Source organism: Carcharhinus amblyrhynchos, chromosome 20 (genome assembly GCF_965287045.1).
Source record: "Carcharhinus amblyrhynchos chromosome 20, sCarAmb.v2.hapA, whole genome shotgun sequence".
NCBI lineage: Eukaryota > Metazoa > Chordata > Chondrichthyes > Carcharhiniformes > Carcharhinidae > Carcharhinus > Carcharhinus amblyrhynchos.
The window spans coordinates 12,353,639-12,378,803 of record NC_137343.1 but is presented as its reverse complement, the minus strand read 5'-3'; the positions used below and the strand labels follow the sequence as shown (position 1 = coordinate 12,378,803).

The 25,165-nt window shown below is 46.0% G+C and overlaps 1 protein-coding gene across 3 annotated transcripts in view; it reads left to right on the top strand.

Annotated features, from left to right (window-relative positions):
- LOC145355752 (unconventional myosin-XVIIIb-like) overlaps positions 1 to 25,165 on the top strand; it is a 344,749-nt gene that overhangs the window by 149,163 nt on the left and 170,421 nt on the right. For all 3 annotated transcript variants that reach the window (XM_080208083.1, XM_080208085.1, XM_080208084.1), the window contains 3 exons: positions 1,054 to 1,134; positions 18,840 to 18,987; positions 23,987 to 24,146. In XM_080208083.1, coding sequence (XP_080064209.1) covers positions 1,054 to 1,134; positions 18,840 to 18,987; positions 23,987 to 24,146 — 389 coding nt within the window. The remainder of the gene's footprint in view (positions 1 to 1,053; positions 1,135 to 18,839; positions 18,988 to 23,986; positions 24,147 to 25,165) is intronic.

Genomic DNA, 25,165 nt, shown 5'->3' with positions numbered 1-25,165 from the left:
CGCCCCCCCTTTATCTTGAGGCTGTGCCCCCTAGTCCTACTGTCCTTTCTGAGCGGGAAGAGTCTCTCCACCTCAATCCTATCCATCCCATTCATCATCTTATATGTCTCAATGAGATCTCCCCTCATTCTTCTAAACTCTAACGAGTACAAGCCTAGTTTATTCAGCCTCTCCTCATAGCTCAACCCCCTCAACTCCGGTATCAGCCTAGTAAACCTCCTCTGCACTCCCTCCAAGCCCAAAATATCCTTGCGTAAGTGCGGCGCCCAAAACTGCACACAGTACTCCAGCTGCGGCCTCACCAGTGCCCTATACAGCTGCAGCAAGACCTCCCTACTTTTATATTCAATCCCCCTCGCTATGAAGGCCAGCATCCCATTAGCCTTCCTGACCACCTGCTGCACCTGCACGCTGGGTTTTTGCGACTCATGCACAAGGACCCCGAGGTCCCTCTGCACTGTCGCCTGCTGCAGTTTTTCGCCCCGTAAGTAATAGTCCTTCCTACCATTATTCCTACCAAAGTGGACCACCTCGCACTTGCCAACATTAAATTCCATTTGCCATTTCCTGGCCCATTCGCCCAGCCTATCTAGATCCTTCTGCATTAGCCCAGAGTAAAAATAAACAAAACTCCATTTAAACCATTTAAGCAGCAATAAAAAGACACCTAAGCAGACAGCCATTACCACAATTAAAAAAACAAATTAATAACAAACTGCAGAGAACGTGATTTTAAAAAAATTCTTAAAGGCACAGTATCATCACAATAGTATTAAATTGCCAAGCAGCTAAAGGAAGAAGTAGCTGTTTTTACTTTCTTCTGTGTGTTTATATTTATACTGGTTATTTGAACCAATCAGAATAATGACTTTTTTTTGTAACGAGGCCACTTTTTAAACTTGCTGTGTCACTTGTTATTTACATGCAATAATGGATCAGGCTATTAGAAAATAGATAACCTGACTCCTTTGTCACAATCGATGATTTTAGACATTTCCAGCAGTGAAAATGGCTGAAGGTGATTAAATTTACTGTTTTAATCTCTCTCAACAGGAAAAAGTTCAGGTGACCTTTGACATGGCCGAAACTCTTCCAGCATCTACAGTGTCCGTCATTGACCAAACGTCAACTCAGGTAAACAAAGTTCAAGGGTTCCCAATAGAATCCAAAAGGGTTAATCTGGGACATTGATACTGATGTGATGAGACACATCTTGGGGGCTGGGCAGACTGATCTGCCTCCGAGATTAGAATCCATGCAGCAGCTGTGAGGGGCCAAGCATGAGACCTCAGAGTAGGAGTGGGCAATTCAGCCTCGAGCCTGTTCCGCCATTCAATATAGTCATGGCTGATCTCATCTCGGCCTCATCTCCACCTTCTGGCCCATTCCCATGACTCTTTATACTGCTATTAATTAAGAACCTATCTATCTTCTCAAGTTTAATGTTCTGGTGTCCACAGCACTCTGGGGTGGAGAATTCCACAGATTCACAATGCTTTGAATAAAGTAATTCCTTCTCATTTTGGTTTTAAATATGCCACCCCTTAGCCCAAACCTATAGCCTCTCATTCTAGAATGTCCAACAAGGAGAAATATCCACTCTGTGTCTATGCTGTCAATCCCTGTTAGCATCTTATACGCCTTAATTAGATCTCCCCTCATTCTTCTAAACTCCAACAAGTATAGGCCTAAACTGCTCAAACTCTTCGTAAAACAAGCAAACATCATTCATAACCTCATACCTTCTAATTCTGAATGTATATACACATTTTTTTACCTTTGATTTGAAAGAGAACCAATCTTAATTGTGGTATTGTAAAACTTCAAATATGTCCTCACACTAAAAAAGCCTCAAAACATACAACTAAATAATAAGCACTGAAAAAAAATACACGCAAACAAATACTGGGTGGGTTCTCAGTGAGGCTGCCAAAGAGAAGAAGAAGAGAAATTTTGGGAGATTCTTGAAGCTTGGGGAAAGATGACAAAGCAGAGTGGTTGGGGGAAGGAAGCCCAGAGGACCGGAGTTAAGCGACAGAAAGATTAACCTCTGATCGCAGAGCAGGGAGCAAGTATTTGGATCAAAAGAACAGCTCAGGAGGATTGCTGAGATAGGATGGACACCTTCTGAGTTAACTGGACAAGTACAGCCATTAAGGCAACAGCACTCCAAAGCAAAATTACAATTGTGAGTTTGGCTTGTGTATCAAAATATGCCGATGGCCTCCATCTGCTCTTGAACTGGTTTTAAAACGTAATCGAGAGGGGGGAGGGGGAGTTAATCCCACCTCACCCTGCTGCAGAAATCATAGAGGGAGGGATAAGACCTTGCAAAGGTCAATTGACCTTTTCCGATCTTGGGGCAAGCGTGACCAGAAAAATCCACCCCCCCCAAGGTGATTGGTTGTCATGGCGATATTAGTGCCTTTGGTGGAAATAATTCTTGCTCGGTTCCTCACGATGTTTTCCTGACATCATAGGGTTTGTGTTCTGGTGCAACTGATTTAAGGGCAGTTGTTGGAGGAATGGCTGGTAGAAAATGGCTATTTCCTACATTTTACCTAGCCAATTATCTACTGCTGTGTAAGTGGAAACTCTTGCTTTCTTGCACTGAAATGCTAGTTTAGTTGTCATTGGCTGATGCTCTGGGTCCAGCAATCAGAAACCAAGAGGCCAGGGCCCAAGATGTTACAACCAACCAACACACGGGCTTGCCAATCCTTTTTCTGATGTCCAGCGTTTTTACTGATGAGGGTTTGAGGATTGGGAAGGCCATCCACCTCCACGAGGAATGTAGAAAATTAGGCTCATCAAGAGCCTTGTCGGAGATTGGTAATGGGGGCTGACTGGGAATTTTCCAGCTGCCCTCCAGCTCCCTGTTGTAGCAGGGGGTGGGGCAGATAAATCGCCTGGGGGTCTACAACCCAATCAATGTCCCAGGTTCTACCCTCCATCCCTGGGTGGCACTGCGGTCAAAGGTCACCCTGCAGGGGGGCTCCTTCTCTCAGTCTCATTGGTGGCCTGGCTGCATCTGATCTTTTAATATTGAAGTTTTTAAGCAATGATTGGGAGAAATCGTCGCTCCCAATGATTTTAGAATCTTATTTTTTAAATTTATTTGTGGGACATTGCCCATCCCTAGTTGTCCTTGTTCAGAGGGCAGTTGAGAGTCAATCAGTGTGTCGTCTCTGGAGTCACATGTAGGCCAGACCAGATAAGGATGGCAGATTTCCTTCCCTAAAGGAATTAGTGAACCAGGTAGGTTTTTCTGACTATGGTTTCATGGTCATTCCAGATATCTTTTATTGAATTCAAATTCCACCACCTGCTATGGTGGGATTCGAACCTGGGACCCCAGAACATTCACTGACCTTCTGGATTAATAGTCCAGCAATAACACCAGTAGGCCATCACCTCCACATTTTATCTTATACTGCAACCGGCAGGTAGGAGAGGCTGGGAGGATGCTGACTGGCCCTCTAGTGTCAAGGGCACCCACTCTGTCCTTAATTGGACAAGAATCTATCTCCACGCCAGTTGAAGATCTTGACTTCAATCAGTTTCCCATCGCAGGTGGGTTTGGGATCTGAAAACGGTACACACTCCTGATTCCTGTCTCCTTGGGGAACATCTGCTCCGTAATGTGGGGAAACAGTTGGGTTTGGATAGATCATGGGCCAATCTTGCAGAGTCAATTCCATGTGAAGATTTACATCTCCAAACTGAGCTGCAATCTACAAATGAAGGAGATATTCATCATTGACAAATATAGAACACGTGAGGAGTTCAATGTAGCACCGTCACCACACAGTGCCTTTCTATATCTCAGTTCTGATTGCTTGAGATAGTGGCACTACAGCTGTTGATGAAGAAGTTATTCATTGAAACGGCCTCCTGTTTTGAGAGAAACAGAGACTGAACAATGTGTTATTTTATAAGATCTGCCAAAGGAAATGTAGAAACACTATATAGCACCAAACCGTTCAGAGAGCCTTCAACACAAGGGACAACCCGGCCAATTTAAACTGCAATGTTTTTACTGAAAGAACAGCGTAACCTGAAGCTTCCCCACCCCCCACACCCACTCCCCTACTCTCCAGCGCTTTACTTATTTGGTTAACAATGATGAGAATGTGTTAGAGAATGTGTTAGTGGTGAAAGAACGGCTGCTTCACACACGCACCTCTCCTTGGGGATTACATGGACATGAATTTAGGATGAAATTTCACAGTGGAGGACTAAAGGGAGAGCATCCATCAGTCGGGTTCACACCACAAATCCCAGAGGTGAAAGGACAGTGCGCTAATCACTGAGTCCCGTGATTAACGATGTGACAGGCAGCGCTCTGATGGCTTAATGAGGAAATGCATCACCCAGCGTGGTACTGAGCTAATCAGATGTATAAGGGGCACAGCTTTGATCTCTTATCCGCACTGAGTTAGTTAATGAATCTCACTCAGGGCAATGAGTTGTCAGGAGGATGAGAGGGCAGCCTACCCACCGTCTACAAGGCACAGGTCAGGAGTGTGATGGAATACTCCCCACTTGCCTGGGTGAGTTTAGCTTCAATGTTCAAGAAACTTGACGCCATCCAGGACAAAGCAGCCTGCATCTACAAACATTCACTCTCTCCACCACTGACGCTCGACAGCAGCAGTGTGTACTATCTACAAGATGCGCTGCAGCAATTCACCAAAGATCCTTAGACTGCACTGCGCAAACCCATGACCACTTCCATCTAGAAGGACAAAGGCAGCAGGTACATGGGAACGCCACCACCTGCAAGTTCCCCTCCAAGCCACTCACCACCTTGACTTGGAAATATATCGCCATTCCTTCACAGTCGCTGACTCAAAATCTTGGAATTCCCTCCCTAACAGCATTGTGGATTAACCCACAGCAAATGGATTGCAGTGATTCAAGAAGGCAGCTCACCACCACCTTCCCAAGGGCAACTAGGGATGGGCAATGAATGCTGGGCCTAGCCAACAGAGCCCATGTCCCACAGACAAGTGAAGAAAAAGCCAAGTCTTTGGGAGATGGTAAAGGGGAGGAAAAATCAGTTCAAGCTCAAGTTTTTGATTGGAGTTGTGTTAATATAACGTGTATATGAGAGTGCCAAGTGCTGAAAGGACTGGGTTCAATCACATTAACGCGGTCACTCATAGTCCAGCCCCACACATCACAGTGAAAAGCCTCAGGTGGAATTTTCTCACTTTGTCAGTGTCCGGTTCTGACTGAAAGTCGGCATTTTTCTCTCTAGCGGCACAGCCCAGTTTCTAGACCAGTGTTTTTGGCATTGAGTGGGTGTGGTTTGTCAGTCTGGTGGGGTGGGGCAGAGCCGGGTAGAGCAGGCAAGGCTGCTCCATGGAGATCGGGACACCATTGTTAAACATGTCAAAATCAGTGCAGAACATGAATGCCCCCCATCCCCTCAACACGGGAAGGGAGACCACCTTCACAAGCATCATCTCCCCTCCACCCTTGTCCACCCACATACCACAACACCAGCATCGCACTACTCTCCCTCACAGGCACAGGACTCACCCCCTCCACACTACCCCCAACCAGTGCAGTCTCAGGGCCCAGCACTCCACCACACCATGCCCTACCACTGCACTGCATTCTCAGATCCCACACCCCCCCCTTACCTCCCACTGGGTTACAGTAACCCCCCCCTTCTCATCCACCACTGCAGTTTTGAGGGCACACTCCCCACCTGCCACCCCATTTGTATCAGCCTCCCCAACATATAAAGACAACCGCTCCAGTAAAGCTCCCCAGCGAGCCCACCTGGATATATCTCCCTGGCATAGGGTGGCACTGCCAGAGGGCATGTCCCTCTCCCCTCAGGGAATGCACTTGCTTTGGAATCTCCAACGGAATCCCCTCGACTATTTTTTCACCTTCATAAACCTGTTGAGATCCTCGCTGATGTGATGTGTCCGCTGGGTATGAATACTAAGTGAGGGGGGGCCATGTGGGCGGAGGGGGGAAACCGTGTGAGTGGAGAGAGGATCATGAGGGCGGGGGGGGGACCACGTGAGTGGAGAGGGGACTCTGTGGGCGGAGGGAGGGGATCATGTGGGCGGAGGGAGGGGATCATGTGGGTGGAGTTGGAGATCATGTGGGCGGAGGGGATCATGTGGGTGGAGTTGGAGATCATGTGGGCGGAGGGGAGGATCATGTGGGTGGAGTTGGAGATCATGTGGGCGGAGGGAACCATGTGGGTGGAGGGGAGGATCATGTGGGCGGAGGGAACCATGTGGGCGGAGGGGAGGATCATGTGGGTGGAGGGAACCATGTGGGCGGAGGGGAGGATCATGTGGGCGGAGGGAACCATGTGGGCGGAGGGGAGGATCATGTGGGCGGAGGGAACCATGTGGGTGGAGGGGAGGATCATGTGGGCGGAGGGAACCATGTGGGTGGAGGGGAGGATCATGTGGGCAGAGGGAACCATGTGGGCGGAGGGGAGGATCATGTGGGCGGAGGGAACCATGTGGGCGGAGGGGAGGATCATGTGGGTGGAGGGAACCATGTGGGCGGAGGGGAGGATCATGTGGGTGGAGTTGGAGATCATGTGGGCGGAGGGGAGGATCATGTGGGCGGAGGGAACCATGTGGGCGGAGGGGAGGATCATGTGGGCGGAGGGAACCATGTGGGCAGAGGGAGGGGATCATGTGGGCGGGGGTGGGGCCCAAATTAATGATGTCCTCAGCTGTTATGGGCAGGACCTTGGTTATGACATCAGCAAAGGCTGTGGGAAATGGGGAAACATGATCTCACTGGTGAGAATGAGCTGATAGCTAACGTGGGCGTGAAATCGCCCCTGACACCTTTTGGATGAAAGGCTTGAGGATTGTGAGATAGAATTGTGACACCTGCCAGTGGTCCCTGCACTGGCTCAAACCACAAAACAAACTGCAGCTCGGCAAGTTCTGCATCTGTTAAAATTCTTAAGGCAAACTTTGCAGAGTGGTGTTCCAGTTCTCCCAACTTCATACTTGACAGCAACTGGGACAAAAACCACTCTGTGGAGGCACTCATTTAGAGCGGACCCAGCAGGGAAAAAACCAAAATTGCTGGACAAATTCAGCAGGGTGAACAGTATCTGTGGAGAGAAAAGCAGAATTACTGCGCAGGATTTTTCTCCCTCCCTGTGGCCTGTTTAGTGGCAGCAGGATTCTGCGCACTGCTTACCGGTGATGGGATCTTCCTATCCCGCCATTGTCAGTAGGTGACCACCGGCAAACTGTGCCATTGGCGGAACTGTAAGATCCTACCTTTGCAAATGGCAGCAAGATTTCGGCAAATGTTTCAGGTCCATAACCTTTCTTTGGAATGAGGAGACGTTGGAGATATAATAGAATTAAAGCGAGGGGCGGATGGGATCAAAACAAAAGAAAATTCTGTGATTGGCGGGGGGATGATGGCACAGTTGGCACGGTGGTTAGTAATGTTGCCTCACAGTGTCAGGGACCTCAATCCCTGGCTTGGGTCACTGCCAGTGTGGAGTTTGCATGTTCTCCCTGTGTCTGTGTGTGTTTCCTCCGGGTGCTCTGGTTTCCTCCCACAATGTGGTGGTTAGGCGCATTGGCTATGCTAAATTCTCCCTCAGTGTACCCAAACAGGTGCCAGTGTGTGGAGACTAGGGAATTTTCACAGTAACTTCATTGCAGTGTTAATGTAAGCCTACTGTGACACTAATAAATAAACTTAACTTTGGAGGAATTAAATGACAGAAAGGTGAGTTATGAGGTAACACTTTGAATCGGACATGATTGGACATCATACAACCGGAGGTCACATGATTGAAATCACCAGATGTTGCGCAGGTAGACATCACATGATCAAACCTCTGGAGATACATCTGGTGAGAGTTGGCAACCCTGACGTGGGGTAAAATCTTCTCGAGGAGTTGGAGGTGTTACCTGCCGGTGAGAGAGTTGGCAAGAGAGCCGTGCTGTTTCTTTTCGGGAAGGCCTGGTGAACCACTAGCCAATCAGGCAGTGACAGGGCAGCAGATGGGCCACCCACTGAGCACTGCCAGCCAATCAGAGACCGGTGGCTCTTGTGCTCAGCATCACCACAAGGGTGATGGTGGCTGTTGCAGGAAAAGCACCAATCAGAGTCCCAGGATTGCAGAGTGACCCACGTTATAGTTAAATAATATTTTGTTTTATTCATTCGTGGGACATGGGCATCATTGGTTGGGCAAAATTTATTGTCTATCTCTAGTTGCCCCTTGTTCACAGGGCAGTTGAGAGTCAATCAGATTGCTGTGGGTCTGGATTCACATAGGCCAGACAGGGTAAGGACGACAGATTTCCTTCCCTGAAGGACATAAGTGAACCAGATGGGTTTGTCCAACAATCAACAATAGTTTCATGGTCATCAGTAGATTCTTAATTCCAGATACTTTTTATTGAATACAAGTTCCACCATCTACCATGGTGGGAAATGAACCAGGGTCCCCAGAGCATTTTCTGGTCCAGCGATAATACCATTAGGCTATCGCCTCCCCTACGGTGGGTGGGATGAGTGGAGGAATGGTTGTTGCAATGGATGGAGAAAATCATAGTAACCCTACAGTGCAGAAGGAGGCCATTCAGCCCTTTGAGTCTGCATTAACTCTCAGGTCAGAACATCTTCCCCAAGTCCTATCCCTGTAACCCCACACATTTACTCCCTTAATTCCCCGAACCTACACATCGTGGGCCACTAAAAAGCAATTTAATATGGCCGATCCACCTAACCGGCTCGTCTTTGAACTGTGGGAGGACACCAGAGCACCCAGAGGAAACCCACACAGACACGGGTAGAACATGCAAACTCTACATAGTCACCCAAGATCAGAATTGAACTCGGGTTGCTGGTGCTGTGTGGAAGCAGTGGTAACTGTGTAAATGCTTCTTAAAAGAAAAAATTGTACCTGCCTTTACTACTACCTCTGGCAGCTTTTTCCAGACACTGACCACCCTCTGTGTGAAGAAATTGCCTCTCTGGACACTTTTGTATCTCTTCCCTCTCACTTTAAAACAATGTCATTTAGTTTTAGATTCCTCTAGCTTTGGGAGAAGATATTGACTATCTAGCTGATCTACGTCCCTCATTATTTTATAGACCTCTATAACGTCACCTCTCAGCCTTCTACGCTCCAGAGAAAAAAGTCCCAGACTATTCAGCCTCTCCTTATATCTCAAACCATCAAGTCCCGGTCGCGTCCTAATAAATCTTTTCTGCATATTTCTAGTTTAATCATATCTTTTCTATAACAGAGTGACCAGAATTGTACACAATATTCCAAATATGGCCTTACCAATGTCTTGAACAACTTCAACAAGACATTCCAACTCCTGTATTCAATGTTCTGACCAATGAACCAAGCATACTGAATGCTTTCTTCGCCACTCTGCCCCCCCGTGACTTCACTTTCAAGGGGTTATGAACCTGTACCCCTAGTTATCTTTGCTCTGTAACTCTCCCCAACGCTCTACCGTTAACTCAGTAAGCCCTGCCCTGATTCAATCTACCAAAATGAATCACCTGGCATTTACCTACATTAAACTCCATCTGCCATTCATCAGCCCACTGGCCCAATTGATCAAGATCCCATTGCAATCAGAGATAACTTTCTTCACTGTCCACTATGCCACCAATCTTGGTATCATCTGGAAACTTATTAACTATATTTCCTATATTCTCATCCAAATCATTAATATTAAATGACAATTAACAGTGGACCCAGCACTGATCCCTGAGGCACACCGCTGGTCACAGGCCTCCAGTTTGAAAAATGACCCTCTTCAACCACCGTCTGGCTTCTGTCATCAAACCAATTTTGTATCCATTTGGCTACTTCACCCTGGATCCTGTGAAGTCATCCAACTCAATAGCTTAATCCTACTTTCTCCCCATAATCCTTGATCTCGTTCGCTCCAAGTGTTATATCTGGCCGCCTTTTGTATACATTCAATATTTTGGCATTAACTACTTCCTTTGGTAGTGAATCCCACAGGCTCGCCACTCTTTGGGTGAAGAAATGTCTCCTCACCTTCATCCTAAATGGTCTACGCCGAATCCTCAGACTGTGACCCCTGGTTCTGGACACCCCATCATCGGGAACACCCTTGCTGCATCTTTAGAAAATTAGAAGATGGCCTAGTGGTATTATTACTAGACTATTAATCCCAAAACTCAGCTCATGCTCTGGGGACCTGGGTTTGAATCCCACCATGGTAGATGGTGGAATTTGAAATCAATAAAGAAAAATCTGGAATTAAGAATCTACTTAAGTATTAAGAATAGGTCATTGTTGGAAAATTCCAAAGGGAGAAAATGCTGGAAAATTTCAACAGGTCTGGCAGCATCTGTAAGGAGAGAAAAGAGTTGATGTTTCAAGTCCAGGTGACTCTTTGTCAAAACGGATTCAGATTCCAGCATCCACAGTAATGTGCTTTTAGTTGGAAAAACCCATCTGATGCACCAATATCCTTTAGGGAAGGAAATCTGCTGGCCTTACCTGGTCTGGCCTACATGTGACTTCAGAGACACAGCAATGTGGGTGACTCTCAAATACCCTCTGAAATGGCTTAGGCAGCCATTCAGATGTATTAATCGCTCACCACCACCTTCTCAAGGGCAACTAGAGATGGACAATAAATGCTGGCCAGCCAACATCGCCCATGTCCCATGAATGAGTTAAAAAAAATCTGCCAAAGGAGATGTGAAAACATGACAGCACCCATGCTGAGCTGAGTGAGGTAATGGTACAGTGTAGGACCATACACTGAGGACCATAGATGTGTTTATCTACCGGAATAATAGAGTGCACTAAACAAGCTAGAAATTGATCTCTGATGGACTGATTTGAACATAGCTATGAGATCCTAAACCTTTTTAATCTCTCCACTACTAACATAATGGCTGAGTCACGCCTGAGTCATGGCTGCCTTTTAGACCCATGTTTTCTTGACATGCCCTCACCTATTGTGTTAAGAGTGTGACAAGTTCCTTATTCCTTTCTCACCTGGCTGTCAGATCAACCCAGACCCCTGTTTGCTCCTGCACTGTGGCCTGGCTTTGAAGATTAATCCGTAACAAATCTGCGCTTCACAGTGCCGTCTGAGGGTGAAATCATTCTGTAACTGGCTGGGTAAATTGGAGAATAGAATCTGTGAGACCGATATCTGACGTGCAGACTCCGCCAGACAGTGACCCGAGGCTGGAATTGAACCCGGGTCCCTGGCGCTGTGAGGCAGCAGTGCTAACCAATGTGCCATCATGTCATCCTTGTAATACTTGATTATTTGGTCATGTGATTTTTTTTTGGCTGACAATTTTCAAATGGTGTTGTGTTTATCTTACAAAAAAGTTGGGTCTCCTGTAGTCGAACTCTCTGCACAATGTTCTTTGCGCCAATGGTTTACAAGCATGAAGTCCTTGTACCTGGAAAACCCCTTCCTTCAAATCTTACCTTCCTTCAGGATAAACCCTACTTTTTGACTCCCTGATCTCCTTTTGAAACTCAGTATCAAATGTCACCATCTTAAGCTCTTATCTGTACTCGGGTGGTCCTCTGGAACTGTACCTCTTTTCAACCCTCCTTCTTGTTATGCATTTCTTGGAAGATGAACAGAACATTCCGTTAAAAGTATCTCGGAATCTGGAGCACAGGTGCCTTTACAACAGCACGGTGGCACAGTGGTTAGCGCTCCTGCCTCACAACACCAGGGGCCCAGGTTCGATTCCTGACTTGGGTCACTGTCTGTGTGGAGTTTGCACATTCTCCCCGTGTCTGTGAGGGTTTCCTCCGGGTGCTCTGGTTTCCTCCCGCAGTCAGAAAGATGAGATGGTCAGGTGCCTTGACCATGCTAAATTCTCCCTCAGTTAAAGTTTATTTGTTAGTCACAAGTAAGGCTTACATTAACATTGCAATCAAGTTACTGTGAAATTCTCCTAGCCGGCACACTCTGGCCCTGTTCGGGTCAATGCACCTAACCAGCACGTCTTTCAGACTGTGGAAGGAAAATGGAGCACCTGGAGGAAACCCATGCAAACACGGGGAGAACATGCAGACTCCACACAGACAGTAACCCAAGCTAGGATTCGAATCTGGGTCCTTGGCACTGTGAGGCAGCAGTGCTAACCACTGTGCCACTATGCTGTGCCACTATGCTGTTCCAGTGTACCTGAACTTTAACTGAGGGAGAATTTAGCATGGTCAATACACCTAACCAGCACATACTTCCGACTATGGGAAGAAGTTGGAGCACCTGGAGGAAACCCATGCCGACATGGGGAGAATGTGCAGACTCCGCACAGACAGTGACCCAAGCCGGGAATCAAACTTGGGGCCCTGGTGCTGTGAGGCAGCAGTGCTAATCACTGTGCCACCATGCCGTCCCAGTGTATCTGAACAGGAATCGGAGTGTGGCGGCTAAGGGATTTTCACAGTAACTTTATTGCAGCGTTAATGTAAGCCTACTTGTGATACTAATAACTAAACCTTAAACTTTTTTCCATTTGGTCCATCCCGCTGGTGCAATTCCAGTTACAGTTATCTGATTTCCATCAAGATACTTGCTATATCACCATTTCCAATGCTAGTCATCCGCTGTGACTTAGCAATAGCTGCTCTTATTATCTTCTATAACACCGTTGTTGAAAATGATTAACCCTTGAATGTGATGGATTCAACTCCTTCTAAAGTTCAGGAAGTGCAGGAAATTGAGTGAAAAAAACCTCGGATGCTTTCCAGCAAGCTGCGTTTATTTTTAACCACAGTTTCTGGTTTGCGATAAAGCCATCAGCCTTCCTACCCTCAGTTAAACTGTTTCCAAACCCCATCCTACATGCACACTTTCATCCACCCACCTCCACACAGTTAATCAGCACATTCCGACACTGCGAATAATATTATGGTCATATCACTGGGACAGAACCACTGACACACTCAAAATATGAAGATTAGGCATTCAATCTGGTGATTGCAGTAACGCTTTCATCACTATCAACTTGCAAAGCAATATTTGACATGTTTCAAGTGCGTATAAGAACATAAGAACATAAGAAATAGGAGCAGGAGTAGGCCATCTAGCCCTTCGAGCCTGCCCCGCCATTCAATAAGATCATGGCTGATCTGTCGTGGCTCAGTTCCACTTTCCCGCCCTCTCCCCATAACCCTTAATCCCCTCTCTTATCAAAAACCCATCAACCCGCGTCTTAAAAATATTTAGCGAGGCAGCCTCCACCACTTCAACGTATGAATAAATAAAACAGCCTGTGACTGTCACGCCTGGGAACTGGAGGTTAAAGGATAGCTTTCCGATAGAACCCTCAATTTGAAGCCTTTATGTTCCTTGAATTCCGCTGTGAACTCAGTCTGGGTGGTCTCACTACAGTTCTTGAGTTCGTTGCAAAATCTACTCTCCATTTGGCGTCAAGTTGCTTTTCCCACAATGACAGACGAAGAGCTGATATGGAAATTCTCCCATCGCTGCAGTTCGGAGGCGTTTTTCTGAGTTAAGACTCACTGTGCAATGTTTGTGGGTAGCTGAGGAAACAAATGACTCTGTTATAGAGCTTTACGATGTCATAGAGAGACAAAGCCCAGAAAGAGGCCACTTGGTCCCTGGTGTTTTCGAATCATAGAATCCCTACAGTGCGGAAGGAGGACATTCAGCCCATCAGGTCTGCACCAGATCTCTGATAGAACATCTTTTCCAGGCTCTCTCCCCTGTCTGATTCCCACATTTTGCCATAGCTAACCCATCTAGCCCACACATCTCGGGACACTGAGGGCGGGATTTTCCAGCCACGCTCACCCCGAAACCAGAAAATCCTCCCTGAGGTCAACACTACGATTCCCGTGGCGCGCGGAATGGGAAAATTCACCCCTCACAGGCAGTTTAACATGGCCAATCCGCCTAACCTGCACATTTTTGGACTGTGGGAGGAAACCGGAGCACCCGGACTAAACCCGCGCAGACATGGGGAGAATGTGCAAACTCCACACAGACAGTGACCCAAGGTTGGAATTGAACCCAGGTGTCCGGCACTGTGAGGCAGCAGTGCTAACCACTGTGCCACCGTGCTGCTTACTTTTACAAGAGATTTACAAAAATGGTTCCAAAGATGGGAATGAGGATAGATTGGAGAGATTGAGACTGCCCTCCTTGCAGGAGAGAAGGTTAAGAGGAGATTTGATATAGATGTTCAAAATCTCAGGTGGGCTGGATGGAGTATGTAGGGAGAAACTGTTCCCACTAGTAAAAGGATCAAGAACAAGAAGGCACAGATTAAAAGTGATTTCCAAAAGAAGCAAATGTGACGTGAGAAAAACCATTTCCACCCAGCGAGTGGTTGGGATCTGGAATGTGGTGGAGGCATCTTCAATCACGGCACTCAAGAGGGTATTGGATAATTACATGAATAAAAACAATGTGTAGGTGTGTGGGGAAAAAGGCAGGGGAATGGCACTAAGTCACGATGCTCACTTGGAGGGCTAGTGCAGATACAATGGGCCAAATGGCCTCTTTCTACATCGTTACAATTCTGTGATTCTGTGAAGTTAGAATCATGGAATCCTACAGTGCAGAAGGAGGCCATTCGACCTGTTGCATCTACACCGACCACAATCGCACCCCACACAATTATCCCAACTAGTATTTACCCTAGCTAGTCACACTAAGGAGCAGTTCAGCATAGCCAATCCACCCAACCTGCACATCTTTGGATTGTGGGAGGAAATCAGAACACCCAGAGAAAACCCACACAGACTCAGGGAGAATGTGCAAACTTCACACAGGCAGCTATCTAAGCCGGGAATCGAATTCGGGTCTCTGGCGCTGTGAGGCAGCAGTGCTAACCACAGTGCCACCATGCACCAGTTCACCCTGGCTCGCCGCAGAGTCAGTTCCCTGCCCCGCTCTATCCCCGTAGCCCCGCGGGTTTATTTAAGAACATAAGAACATAAGAAATAGGAGCAGGAGTAGGCCATCTAGCAATCTGAATCCGTTCTGAAATTATAGATCGTCTCTGCTTCCAACAGCCTCATAGCCAGCAAGTTGTAGGTCATTATCACTCACTGCATCAACAGTCTCTTCCATACATGCCCTCCCCACTCTTATATCCTTTGCCCAATACCTTAAATCTGTGTTCCCCAGTCCTTTCGCTTTCAGTTAATTGGGAACCTTACCCTGTCTGGTTTATCTGAACCTGCCAAAGTCTTGTACACTCTGTCAGTGCTCCCAGCTTCTCCGGCATAACCTATCTGGAAGTGATTGATGGAAAACTCTGGATTCCCAAAACTGAGAGCATTTTATGTGTCAACGCGAACATCTGTCACCTATAAACGGCAGCAAATTCTCAGGAAGCAAACGCTCATTCAGAAACCTCTCGTGATCTGTTCACTAATGAGTTAGTCAATTTTCCTCAGCCAAGATGCTTTATCCAACTCCATCATTCATTATCAGCTTCAACTTTAAACAATGTTCCTGATCTTTGAATATCGGAATGAAATGTTTGCACGCTTTTCAATATCATAGTGCAGGAACTGAAGGCATCCAAAATCGCTTGTCTGTGGCAGACAACAATATCCCTGGATTTACCAGTAACCTACTGAAGAAATTTTGCATTTATGTAGCACCATGTCCTCGGCACGTCCTGAAGCATTTCATAGCCGCTGAAAAACTTGAAAGTTTATTTATTAGTGCCGCAAGTAGGCTTACGTTAATATTGCAACTAAATTACTGTGAAAATGCTCTACTCACCTCACTTTGGTGCCTGTTCGGATACACTGAGGGAGAATTTACATGGCCAATGCACCTAACCAGCACGTCTTTGGACTGTGGGAAGAAACCGGAGCGCCCGGAGAAAACCCACACAGGCATGGGGCGCATGTGCAGACTCCACACAGACAGTGACCCAAAGCCAGAAATGAACCCGGGTCCCTGGTGCTGTGAGGCAACACTGCTGTCTCCGTGTGCCACCGTGCAGTCCTGCACTTCTGATGTGGAGTGTAATCATTCTTTTAATATTGATAACTGTTTGTGCTCAGCAATAACCCACGAAAGAACAATGAGAGAAATGACTGATTCATCCGTTTTGGAAGTGTTGATAAATGTTGGCTTGGATCAGCATGTTGCATTCTCTCTTTCTCCTGGCAATAGTTCTGCAGGAATCTTTACATCTACCTGAGGACGCAGATAGAATCAAAAAGAATTCATCAGTTTTGATCAAGTGAAAATTAATTGTTTGAGTGCTAGTTCTTCATTGTGGGGAGCACAGTGGTTAGCACTGCTGCCTCACAGCACCAGGGACCCAGGTTTGATCACAGCTTCGGTTACCTTTCTGTGTGGAGTTTGCACATTCTCCCCATATCTGCATGGGTTTCCTCCGGGTGCCCCGGTTTCACCCTACACTTCAAAGATGTGCGGGTGACATGCTAAATTGCCCCTTAATGTCCCAAGACGTGTAGGTTAGATGGATTAGCCATGGTAAATAAGCAAGATTACGGGGATAGGATGGGATGGTGCTAAGATTGTACCAAATATGAGAGGCTGCGGCTTTTATTCTTGACTGGCATGCTCAACCTATTAGTTACAGAGTTATAAGCAACAGATTAGTGCTGGTACATTTGGTGAGGTATCTGGGAAGGAGCATTGTCTATCTTCAGCAATTTATTTATTTGTCAATGCGAGCCACGAACCCAGCAAAAGGTAGATCTGTATATGTCAGCACATGTGGTTAATGTAGAAACCAGCTCGAGATCCTTTCAATGCTGCATTCTTTTTTAAACGCTGCACTATTTTGGAAATGCCATTGATAATACAGCAAGGAGCAAAATCTCAACTCGTGGCATTGCAATTTTCACAAGTATAGTATAGATTGCTCTAATGATCAACAGTGGCATTGTTCAGGTCTGTGGTGGTGAAAGCTTTAGCTAATGATGCAGAATCATGGGGAAAGCTGCTCATTAACATTATTTCCTACAGGTATTAAATTCCTTCTGTGTGCAGTTGCATAAAGGGCAATATTTGGAACTTAAATTTTGCATGAAATTTTACAATGCGAGTAATTTTACTGAACTGATTTAAAATGTGGGGTGAAATTAACAATGTCATTGACCCAATTCAGATAAAGCATGCTTCCAAAAGATGGTAAAACAAATCTAACCCAAACCTTTTAACAATGGATTGTAGTGCTGCACCCTAAAGACTCAAACTCTCAGTTTAAGCCATTTGGACATAGAAATCACTCCTGATGTTGTAACCAGGTGATGATAACAGATGAGAAAGAACCTAAACTCTTCCTTTGATATCATATTTTCTTGCATCTTCTTGAAGAATTTCACTTAAATCAGGCAGATTTAAGGGAATTTTACCGGTGCGCCCACCCGAGGCTCATAAGATCATGCCAAGGCTAATAGAGAATGCCATCCTGTGAGCTTCAGGACCATTGTGGAAAATAAGTAACACTTTGATATGTACCTTCAATTATTAGTCTCTATTTAGATTTAAGAACAAAGAACAACCCAGCACGGGAAACAGGCCCTTCGGCCCAACGAGCCCGCGCCGCCGCATCACCCTACACCTATTCTACCCTGCATGTCTACGAATGGAACCCCTAACTTAGCCAGATTCAGGGGAGAATAGTGTCAATTTGGTAAACCAATCAGCCTAAGAGCACATCTTTGGGGTGTGGGAGGAAACCGGAGCGCCCGGAGGAAACCCACGCAACCACAGGGAGAATGCGCAAACTCCCACAGACACAGGCCCAAATCCATGTATCTGCACAGCTAGCAGCGCTAGTCACCGAGCTGTTGCGGCGCCCGTCTACCGGTCCAGGATCAAGCACACACACCGACATGAAGTACTAGGCCACTCCCGGAACTTCCAAGCGCAGCCCACGCACGACCCACCGTGTGCATGCCCCTCGTTTGACACGAGGTGGACCTCCACCTGCGGAATAAAAAGACAAAAACGTTATTTGTTGAGGAAACATTTGAAGGACACATAGTTTGTGTTTATTCATTTGTGGGACATTGGCATCGTTGACTGGCCAGCATGTAATGTCCATCCCTAATTGCCCTTGTTCAGAGGGCAGTTGAGAGTCAACCAATTGCTGCGGCTGTGGAGTCACATGTAGGTCAGACCAGGTAAGGACGGCAGATTTCCTTCCCTAAAGGACATTAGTGAACCAGGTAGCCTTTTCCAACAATCGACAATGTTTTCATGGTCATCAGTAGATTCTCAATTCCAGATTTTTTTATTGGATTCAATTTCCACCAGCTGCCGTGCCTGGATTTGATCCTGGGTCCCCAGAACATTAGCTCAGTTCTGGATTAATAGCCAAGAGATAAAACCGCTAGAGTGGAATCTCCTTGTCATTCCCATCACAGGAATTGTGTGGGGGGGCAAAAAATTTGGTGAAACATTTAAAGGTTTGTTGACCTCAGACAGGAATTTCCGGTCTTGGGGCGCATACAGCCAGAAAATCCTGCCCGTCAGCTACAGTATGCGATGTGGTCATTCTTACTTCATGCCAGCTGGTTGGCATCATGTGTTTATTTTGAATAGTAAGAAGTTTCACAACATGAGGTTAAATTCCAACAGGTTTATTTGGTATCACGAGCTTTCAGAGCATTGCCCCTTCATCAGGTGAGTGGAGAGTTGGGTTCACAAACGCAGCATATATAGACAGAGAATCAATTGCAAGATAATGGTTGGGATGCAAGTCTTTACAGGTACAGACAGTGCGAGTGGAGATAGGGATAATGACAGGTTAAAGAGATGTGAATTTAATCTGTGCCTCATGCTTAGTATTTTATCTGTCAGTTCAAGGTTCAGCCATCTAACCAGGGCAAGGAGCCCAAAGGCCTTCTGTGGATTCTGGAGGAAGAGGTCTTAGTTGAAGGCTCCAATGATACTGTCGTCCTCGATCGCCTTTGCTCCTACTTTGAGAAGAAGGGAATGGATAATGAAGGTAATGATAGAGAACAAAGTGGCGTACTCTACTTGAGGAGGAGTGTGAGAGATTACAGCTCTGATATGTTATTTTAATTAGTGCACACAAGACATCAGTTACAAAGGTATAATCAACACATCAGTGACGGTTTATTGAGCACAGTGTCTGGCAAGGAACCTTGTCTATCTTCAGTAATGTATTTCTTGCTAAGTCCACCAGCTCAATGACAGATTAATGTTGATGCCAGTGCAAGCAACTCATGAAGAAACCAACACTGATATTGTCTCAGAAATTCTTCATTGGATATTTAAACAATTGTGTCTTTAGAACACCTGCTTCTCACCCTGGGAACTCATGACAGAAATTCAAGAGATGATTAGGGTGGCACGGTGGCTCAGTGGTTAGCACTGCTGCCTTACGGCGTCAGGGACCCGGGTTCGATTCCCAGCTCAGGTCACTGTCTATGCGGAGTCCGCGTGCTCTCCCTGTGTCTGCATGGGTTTCCTCTGGGTGTTCCAGTTTCCTCCCACTGTCTAAAAGACGTGCTGGTTAGGTGCATTGGCCTTGTTAAATTCTCCCTCAGTGTACCCAAACAGGCATCGGAGTGTGGCGACTCAGGGATTTTCAGAGTAACTTCACTGCAGTGTTAATGTAAGCCTGCTTGTGACACTAATAAATACAATACAATACAGTGATTTGAAGCAACTGTTAATGGACTCTGTCTGCTATTCAGGTGTTCATGTTTCTGCAACAAAGATCATGCATAAAATGTATATCCTTGGCCGAGGTTCCTATAAATCCCAAAGCTGCAACAAAGTGAAAGGGTTGAAGTCAGAGCTCTGCAGTATTTGACAACTTTACTCTGAGGCTGGTCAATGGGTGAAGAATGAAACCTTTCAGGAGATTCCTGCTTTGTTCCTGCATCCTTTCTGCCAGCGAAAAAGAACATACATTTACTTAGCACCTTTAACATTTTAATCATGTTCCAAAGTGGTTCCCAGCTAGCAAAGCGTGGTCACTGTTGTAATGTGGACAGGGAAAGCAGCCAAGTTACACACATGGGAGAGCAATGAAGTAAATGACCACATAGGTGGCACAGTGGTTAGCACTGCCAGGGACCTGGGTTCGATTCCCAGCTCAGGTCACTGTATGGAGTTTGCATGTTCTCCCCCTGTGGGCTTTCTCCGGGTGCTCCGTTTTCCTCCCACAGTCCAAAGATGTGCAGGTTAGCTGGATTGATCAGGCTAAATTGCCCCTAAGTGTCCCAAGCAGTGTAGGTTAGGGAAATTAGCAAGGTAAATAGGTGGGGCTACAGGTATAGGGCCTGTGTAAAATACCGTCAGAGATTTAGTGCAGACTCAATGGGCTGAATGGCCTCCTTCTGCGCTGCAGGGAGTCCATGACTCTGTAACGGCACAATTTTAAAAAGTGTACCTGAATAATTGGAGACTTTAGTGTCTATATATCTTCACCCTTAAAGGTGGTATGACAGGCTCATGGGGTGGTTGTAAAAACAAATGCTTTGCTTGGATTTTTAAATGGAAGGATGGAATCTAATAGGAAAGAAATCATATTAGATATTTATAAATCATTGCTTAGGCCTAAGCCTGCAATATAGTGGCCAAGTATGCCTCCGCGCTTCAGAAAAAATGTCAAGCCTTTAGAAAGTATCGAGAGGAGATTCATCACTTACCCAGGGACTTTTCTGGGCTTATTAATGGTGATTTTCACTCATCCATTGTCTGATCAGTATGGCACCTTCTATAGGGAATTTTAAAATTTACTTATTTGTTCATAGAGTTTGGACATTGCTGGCTAGCCTGGAATTTATTGCCCATCCTTAAGAAGGTGGTAATAAATCATCCCCTTAAACCGCTGCAATCCATATGGTGTAGGTAGTGTTGTTAGTGAGAGAGTTCCAGGATTTTGACCCAGCGACAGTACAGGATGGTGAGTGGCTTGTAAGGGAACTTGCAGGTGTTGCTGTTTGCATGGTTCAGAGAAATGTAGAAACATAGAAGATAGGAGCAAGAGGAAGCCATTCAGCCCTTCGAGCCTGCCCCACCATTCATCATGAACATGGCGGATCGTCCAACTCAATAGCTTAATCCTGCTTTTTCCCCATAACCTTCGATCCCATAAATTCCAAGTGCTATATCCGCTGCCTCTTGAATACATTCAATGTTTTGATATCAACTACTTCCTGTGGTAATGAATTCCACAGGCTCATCACTCTTTGGGTGAAGAAATGTCACCTCATCTCCGTCCTAAATGGTCTACCCTGAATCCTCAGACTGTGACCCCTGGTTCTAGACTCCCCCCACCATTGGGCATATCCTTCCTGCATCTATCCTGTCTAGTCCTGTTTGAATTTTATAAGTCTCTGTGAGATCCCCCCTCATTCATCTGAACCCCAGTGAAAACAATCCTGATCTAGTCAATCTCTCCTCATACACCAGTTTCGGCATCCCCGGAAACAGCCTGGTAAACCCTCACTGTGCTTCCTCGAAAGCAAAAACATCCTTCCTTAAAAAAAGGAGACCAAAAGTGCACACAATACTCTAGGTGTGGCCTCACCAAGGCCTGTATAATTGCAGCAAGACATCCCTGCTCCTGTACTTGAAACCTCTCTCAATGAAGGCCAACATGCCATTTGCCTTCTTTACCGCCTGCTGCACCTGCATGCTTACCTTCAGTGACTGGTACACAAGGACACTCAGGACACTCAGGCTGCACACTCCCCTCTCCCAATTTACAGACATTCAGGTAGTAATCTGCCTTCTTGTTTTTACTTCCAAAGTGAATAACCTCACATTTATCTAAATTAGACTGCAACTGCCATTGATTTGCCCACGCACCCAACAAGCCTAGGTCATTCTGAAGGATCTCTGCAACCGCGTCATAGTTAACCCTTCCACCCAATGTAGTATCATCTGCAAACTTTGAGATGTTACATTTTGTTTCCTCATCCAAATCATTAATATATATTGTGTATAGCACCGATCCCTTGGTCCTTCTTTGCTGAATTATGCTGCCCTTGTCTTTCTAGGTGGTAGAAGTTACACATTTTGAAGGTTTATGGAGCCTTGGTAAGGTGCTGCAGTGCACCTTGTAGTTGGTACACCCTGCTGCCACTGTGCATCACTGGCGGAGGGAGTGAATGTTGAAAATAGTGGATGGGATGCCAATCAAGTGGGCTGTTTTGTCCTGGATGGTGTAAAGCTTCTTGATTGTTGGAGCTGCACCCATCCAGGCAAGTGGAGAATATTCCATCACACGCCTGCCTTGTGCCTCATAGATGGTGGACAGTCTTTGGGATGAGTCAGACAGGAGGTGAGTTACTCATTGCAGATCCCAGCTGCTGACCTGCTTTTGCAGCCACAGTATTTTTATGGCTAGTCCAGTTCAATTTCTGGTCAATGGTAACCCCCAGGATGTTGTATCTCCCGTGTTTATGAACAGGACAAGCAGCAATGAGCTCCTCAATGAATTAGATTGAAGTATTTAAATTGAGACACGCAGAGTGCAAACCAGGAAGATTAAAAAATATAAATTACATTTAAATCATGTGAAGGAAGCAAATTTAGAAAGATGAGATTAAGGAAAAGGGCAGATTTTTGGCTATTAAATATTTATAATACTGTATTTTCTTAATCTATAGAGAGAGCTTTTAGAGCAGGAGTTATTTACCTTTTCCCTGCCCAACCATCCTATCCCTTTCCCCGTGCATTTTTCTTCATTTATATCTGCTGGGAAACAATCATGCATTGAGATCTATTTAGTTCTTGGAATTTCAGTATTACGATTCCAATCGTGGGTACCCACAAAGTAAGTAAGTTTACCAAAGAATCATAGCAATCCTACAATGCAGAAGGAGGCCATTTGGCCCATTGAGCCTGCACTGTTAACAATCCCACCCAGTCTCTATCCCCATAACCCCACGTATTTACCCTGCTAATCCCCTGACAGTAAGGAGCAATTTGGATTGGCCAATTCCTCAACCTGCACATCTTTGGAGTGTGGGAGGAATCCCAGAGGAAACCCATGCAGACACTGGGAGAATGTGCAAACTCCACCCAGTCATCTGAGGCTGGAATTGAGCCTCCTGGCACTGTGAGTCAGCAGTGCTAACCACTGTGCCACCATGATGCCCAACAATGGCCCCCAAATGAAGAAATTGCCAATAATATTTCACTCCTTGCAAATGAATGTAAATTAAACATGAATTAACAGGCACATCACAACCTGTTTGAATTGTAAATTACATATGGAATAGGATAGCAGATACAGCAAAGATCTCACGGAGTTAGTCACTCAGCTTGCTGGTTACCTTCCCTCTATGATGTGGAGATGCCAGCGTTGGACTGGGATAAACACAGTAAGAAGTCTCACAGTACCAGGTTAAAGTCCAACAAGTTCATTTGGTAGTAAAAGCCACTAGCTTTCAGAGCGCTAATGGCTTTTGCTACCAAGTAAATCTGTTGGACTTCTTACTGTATCATCCCTCTATCTAGCTCTTCCATTTTATCTTTCTGTGCCATATGGTCTCCTGTTGGCATTGCTTCCAGATCAAGGGCCGACATGCCAGAGGGACCTGTATTTCGTATTATCCAAAAATGGTAATTGATTCTTTTAAAGGGACACAAACTCTTAAAAGTCCCTTTTAAACAGTTTTAATAATAATTACTAAATCATTGAATCATAGAATCATTGAATTCCTACAGTGTAGAAGGAGGCTATTCAGCCCATCAAGTTTGCACCAACTACAATCCCACTTAGATCCTATCCCCATAACCCCACATATTTACCCTACTAATTCCCCTGACACTAACAGGCAATTTACCACGGCCACCTAACCTGCACATCTTTGGATCCCCACATATTTTAGAGGAATTACAAATTTTCCTAACTGTCAATGCTTCTGGGTCTAAGGCAGTTGCATTCGGAATATTTAACAGAAGGTGACTTCAGTTTAAGCTCTCCTGTCTGAGACTGATTGATGACTTTATACTTGCAGAGAAACAGCCAGTGAGGAGGTGCGAGCAGGAGCAGCAGTTTGTGATTGCCCACCAGTTTGGCATGGACCCTGTGCGGTATGACCTGACGGGCTGGATCAATAAAGTCAAGCAGAACCAGTCGCGAGAGAATTCCATTCAGCTGCTGCAGGAATCAAGACTGTAAGTGTTATAGCCTGACAGGCAAGACCAACTGTAAGACCCAGAAACTAAAGCACTGAGTCACGCCTGGCTGCCAGGGTCCTGGTCTGTACAGAATCAGCTGATCTTAGCCAGAGTGACAGCATGCCTGCGACAATTGGCCTCAGTGTCATGGGATTAAGAAGGAGGAAATAATCAGCTAAGCTGACATTGCCTGGAGGTGCAGGGGAGTTGGCACTGGGTGAATATATGTTGAGCTAGGCTCTCGTCCTTTGTTGCTACATAACCCCCCTCAACCCCCACCCTCATGCATGAACAATGGCCCACTGAGCAAAGGCTCATCTCACAGCCCTTGTGGAGCTGTGTCCAACAGGAGTTTCAGGAATGGAGTGGAGCTATGTACGCATTTTATGCAAATTTTTGCTTTAGTTTCATGAATTTAATCATCATCATAGAATCCTACATTGCATAAGGAAGCCATTCGGCCCATCGAGTCTGCACCAACTCAGCATCTTACCCAGCCCCATGCAACTCCCCCCTCCCCCCGATCTCTGGAACCCCTAATGCAACTTAACCTCATATCTTAGGACACTAAGGGGCAATTTAGCATAGCCAATCAACCTAACCCACACATTAGAATTTTTTTCAAATCCCAACAGTGCAGAAGGAGGCCATTTGGCCCATTGAGTCGGCATGCACCACAGTCCCATCCAGCCCTATCCCCGTAACGCCACATATTTATCCTTCTAATCCCCTACCACTAAGGGGCAAATTAGCATGGCCAATGCACCTAACCTGCACACGTTTGGACTGTGGGTGGAAACCAGAGCTTCCAAAGGAAATTCGTGCAGACATAGGGAGAATGTGCAAACTCCACACAGACAGTGACCCAAGGTTGAAATTGAACCCGGGTTCCTGGCACTGTGAGGCAGCTTTGCCAAACTCTGTGCTACTGTGCCACCAAGTTTCAGAACTTTCCATTTTGTGATTATGGACTGATTTCTTTCTCCTCCAGAAATAGGGATAAGTTCCCTAGCACA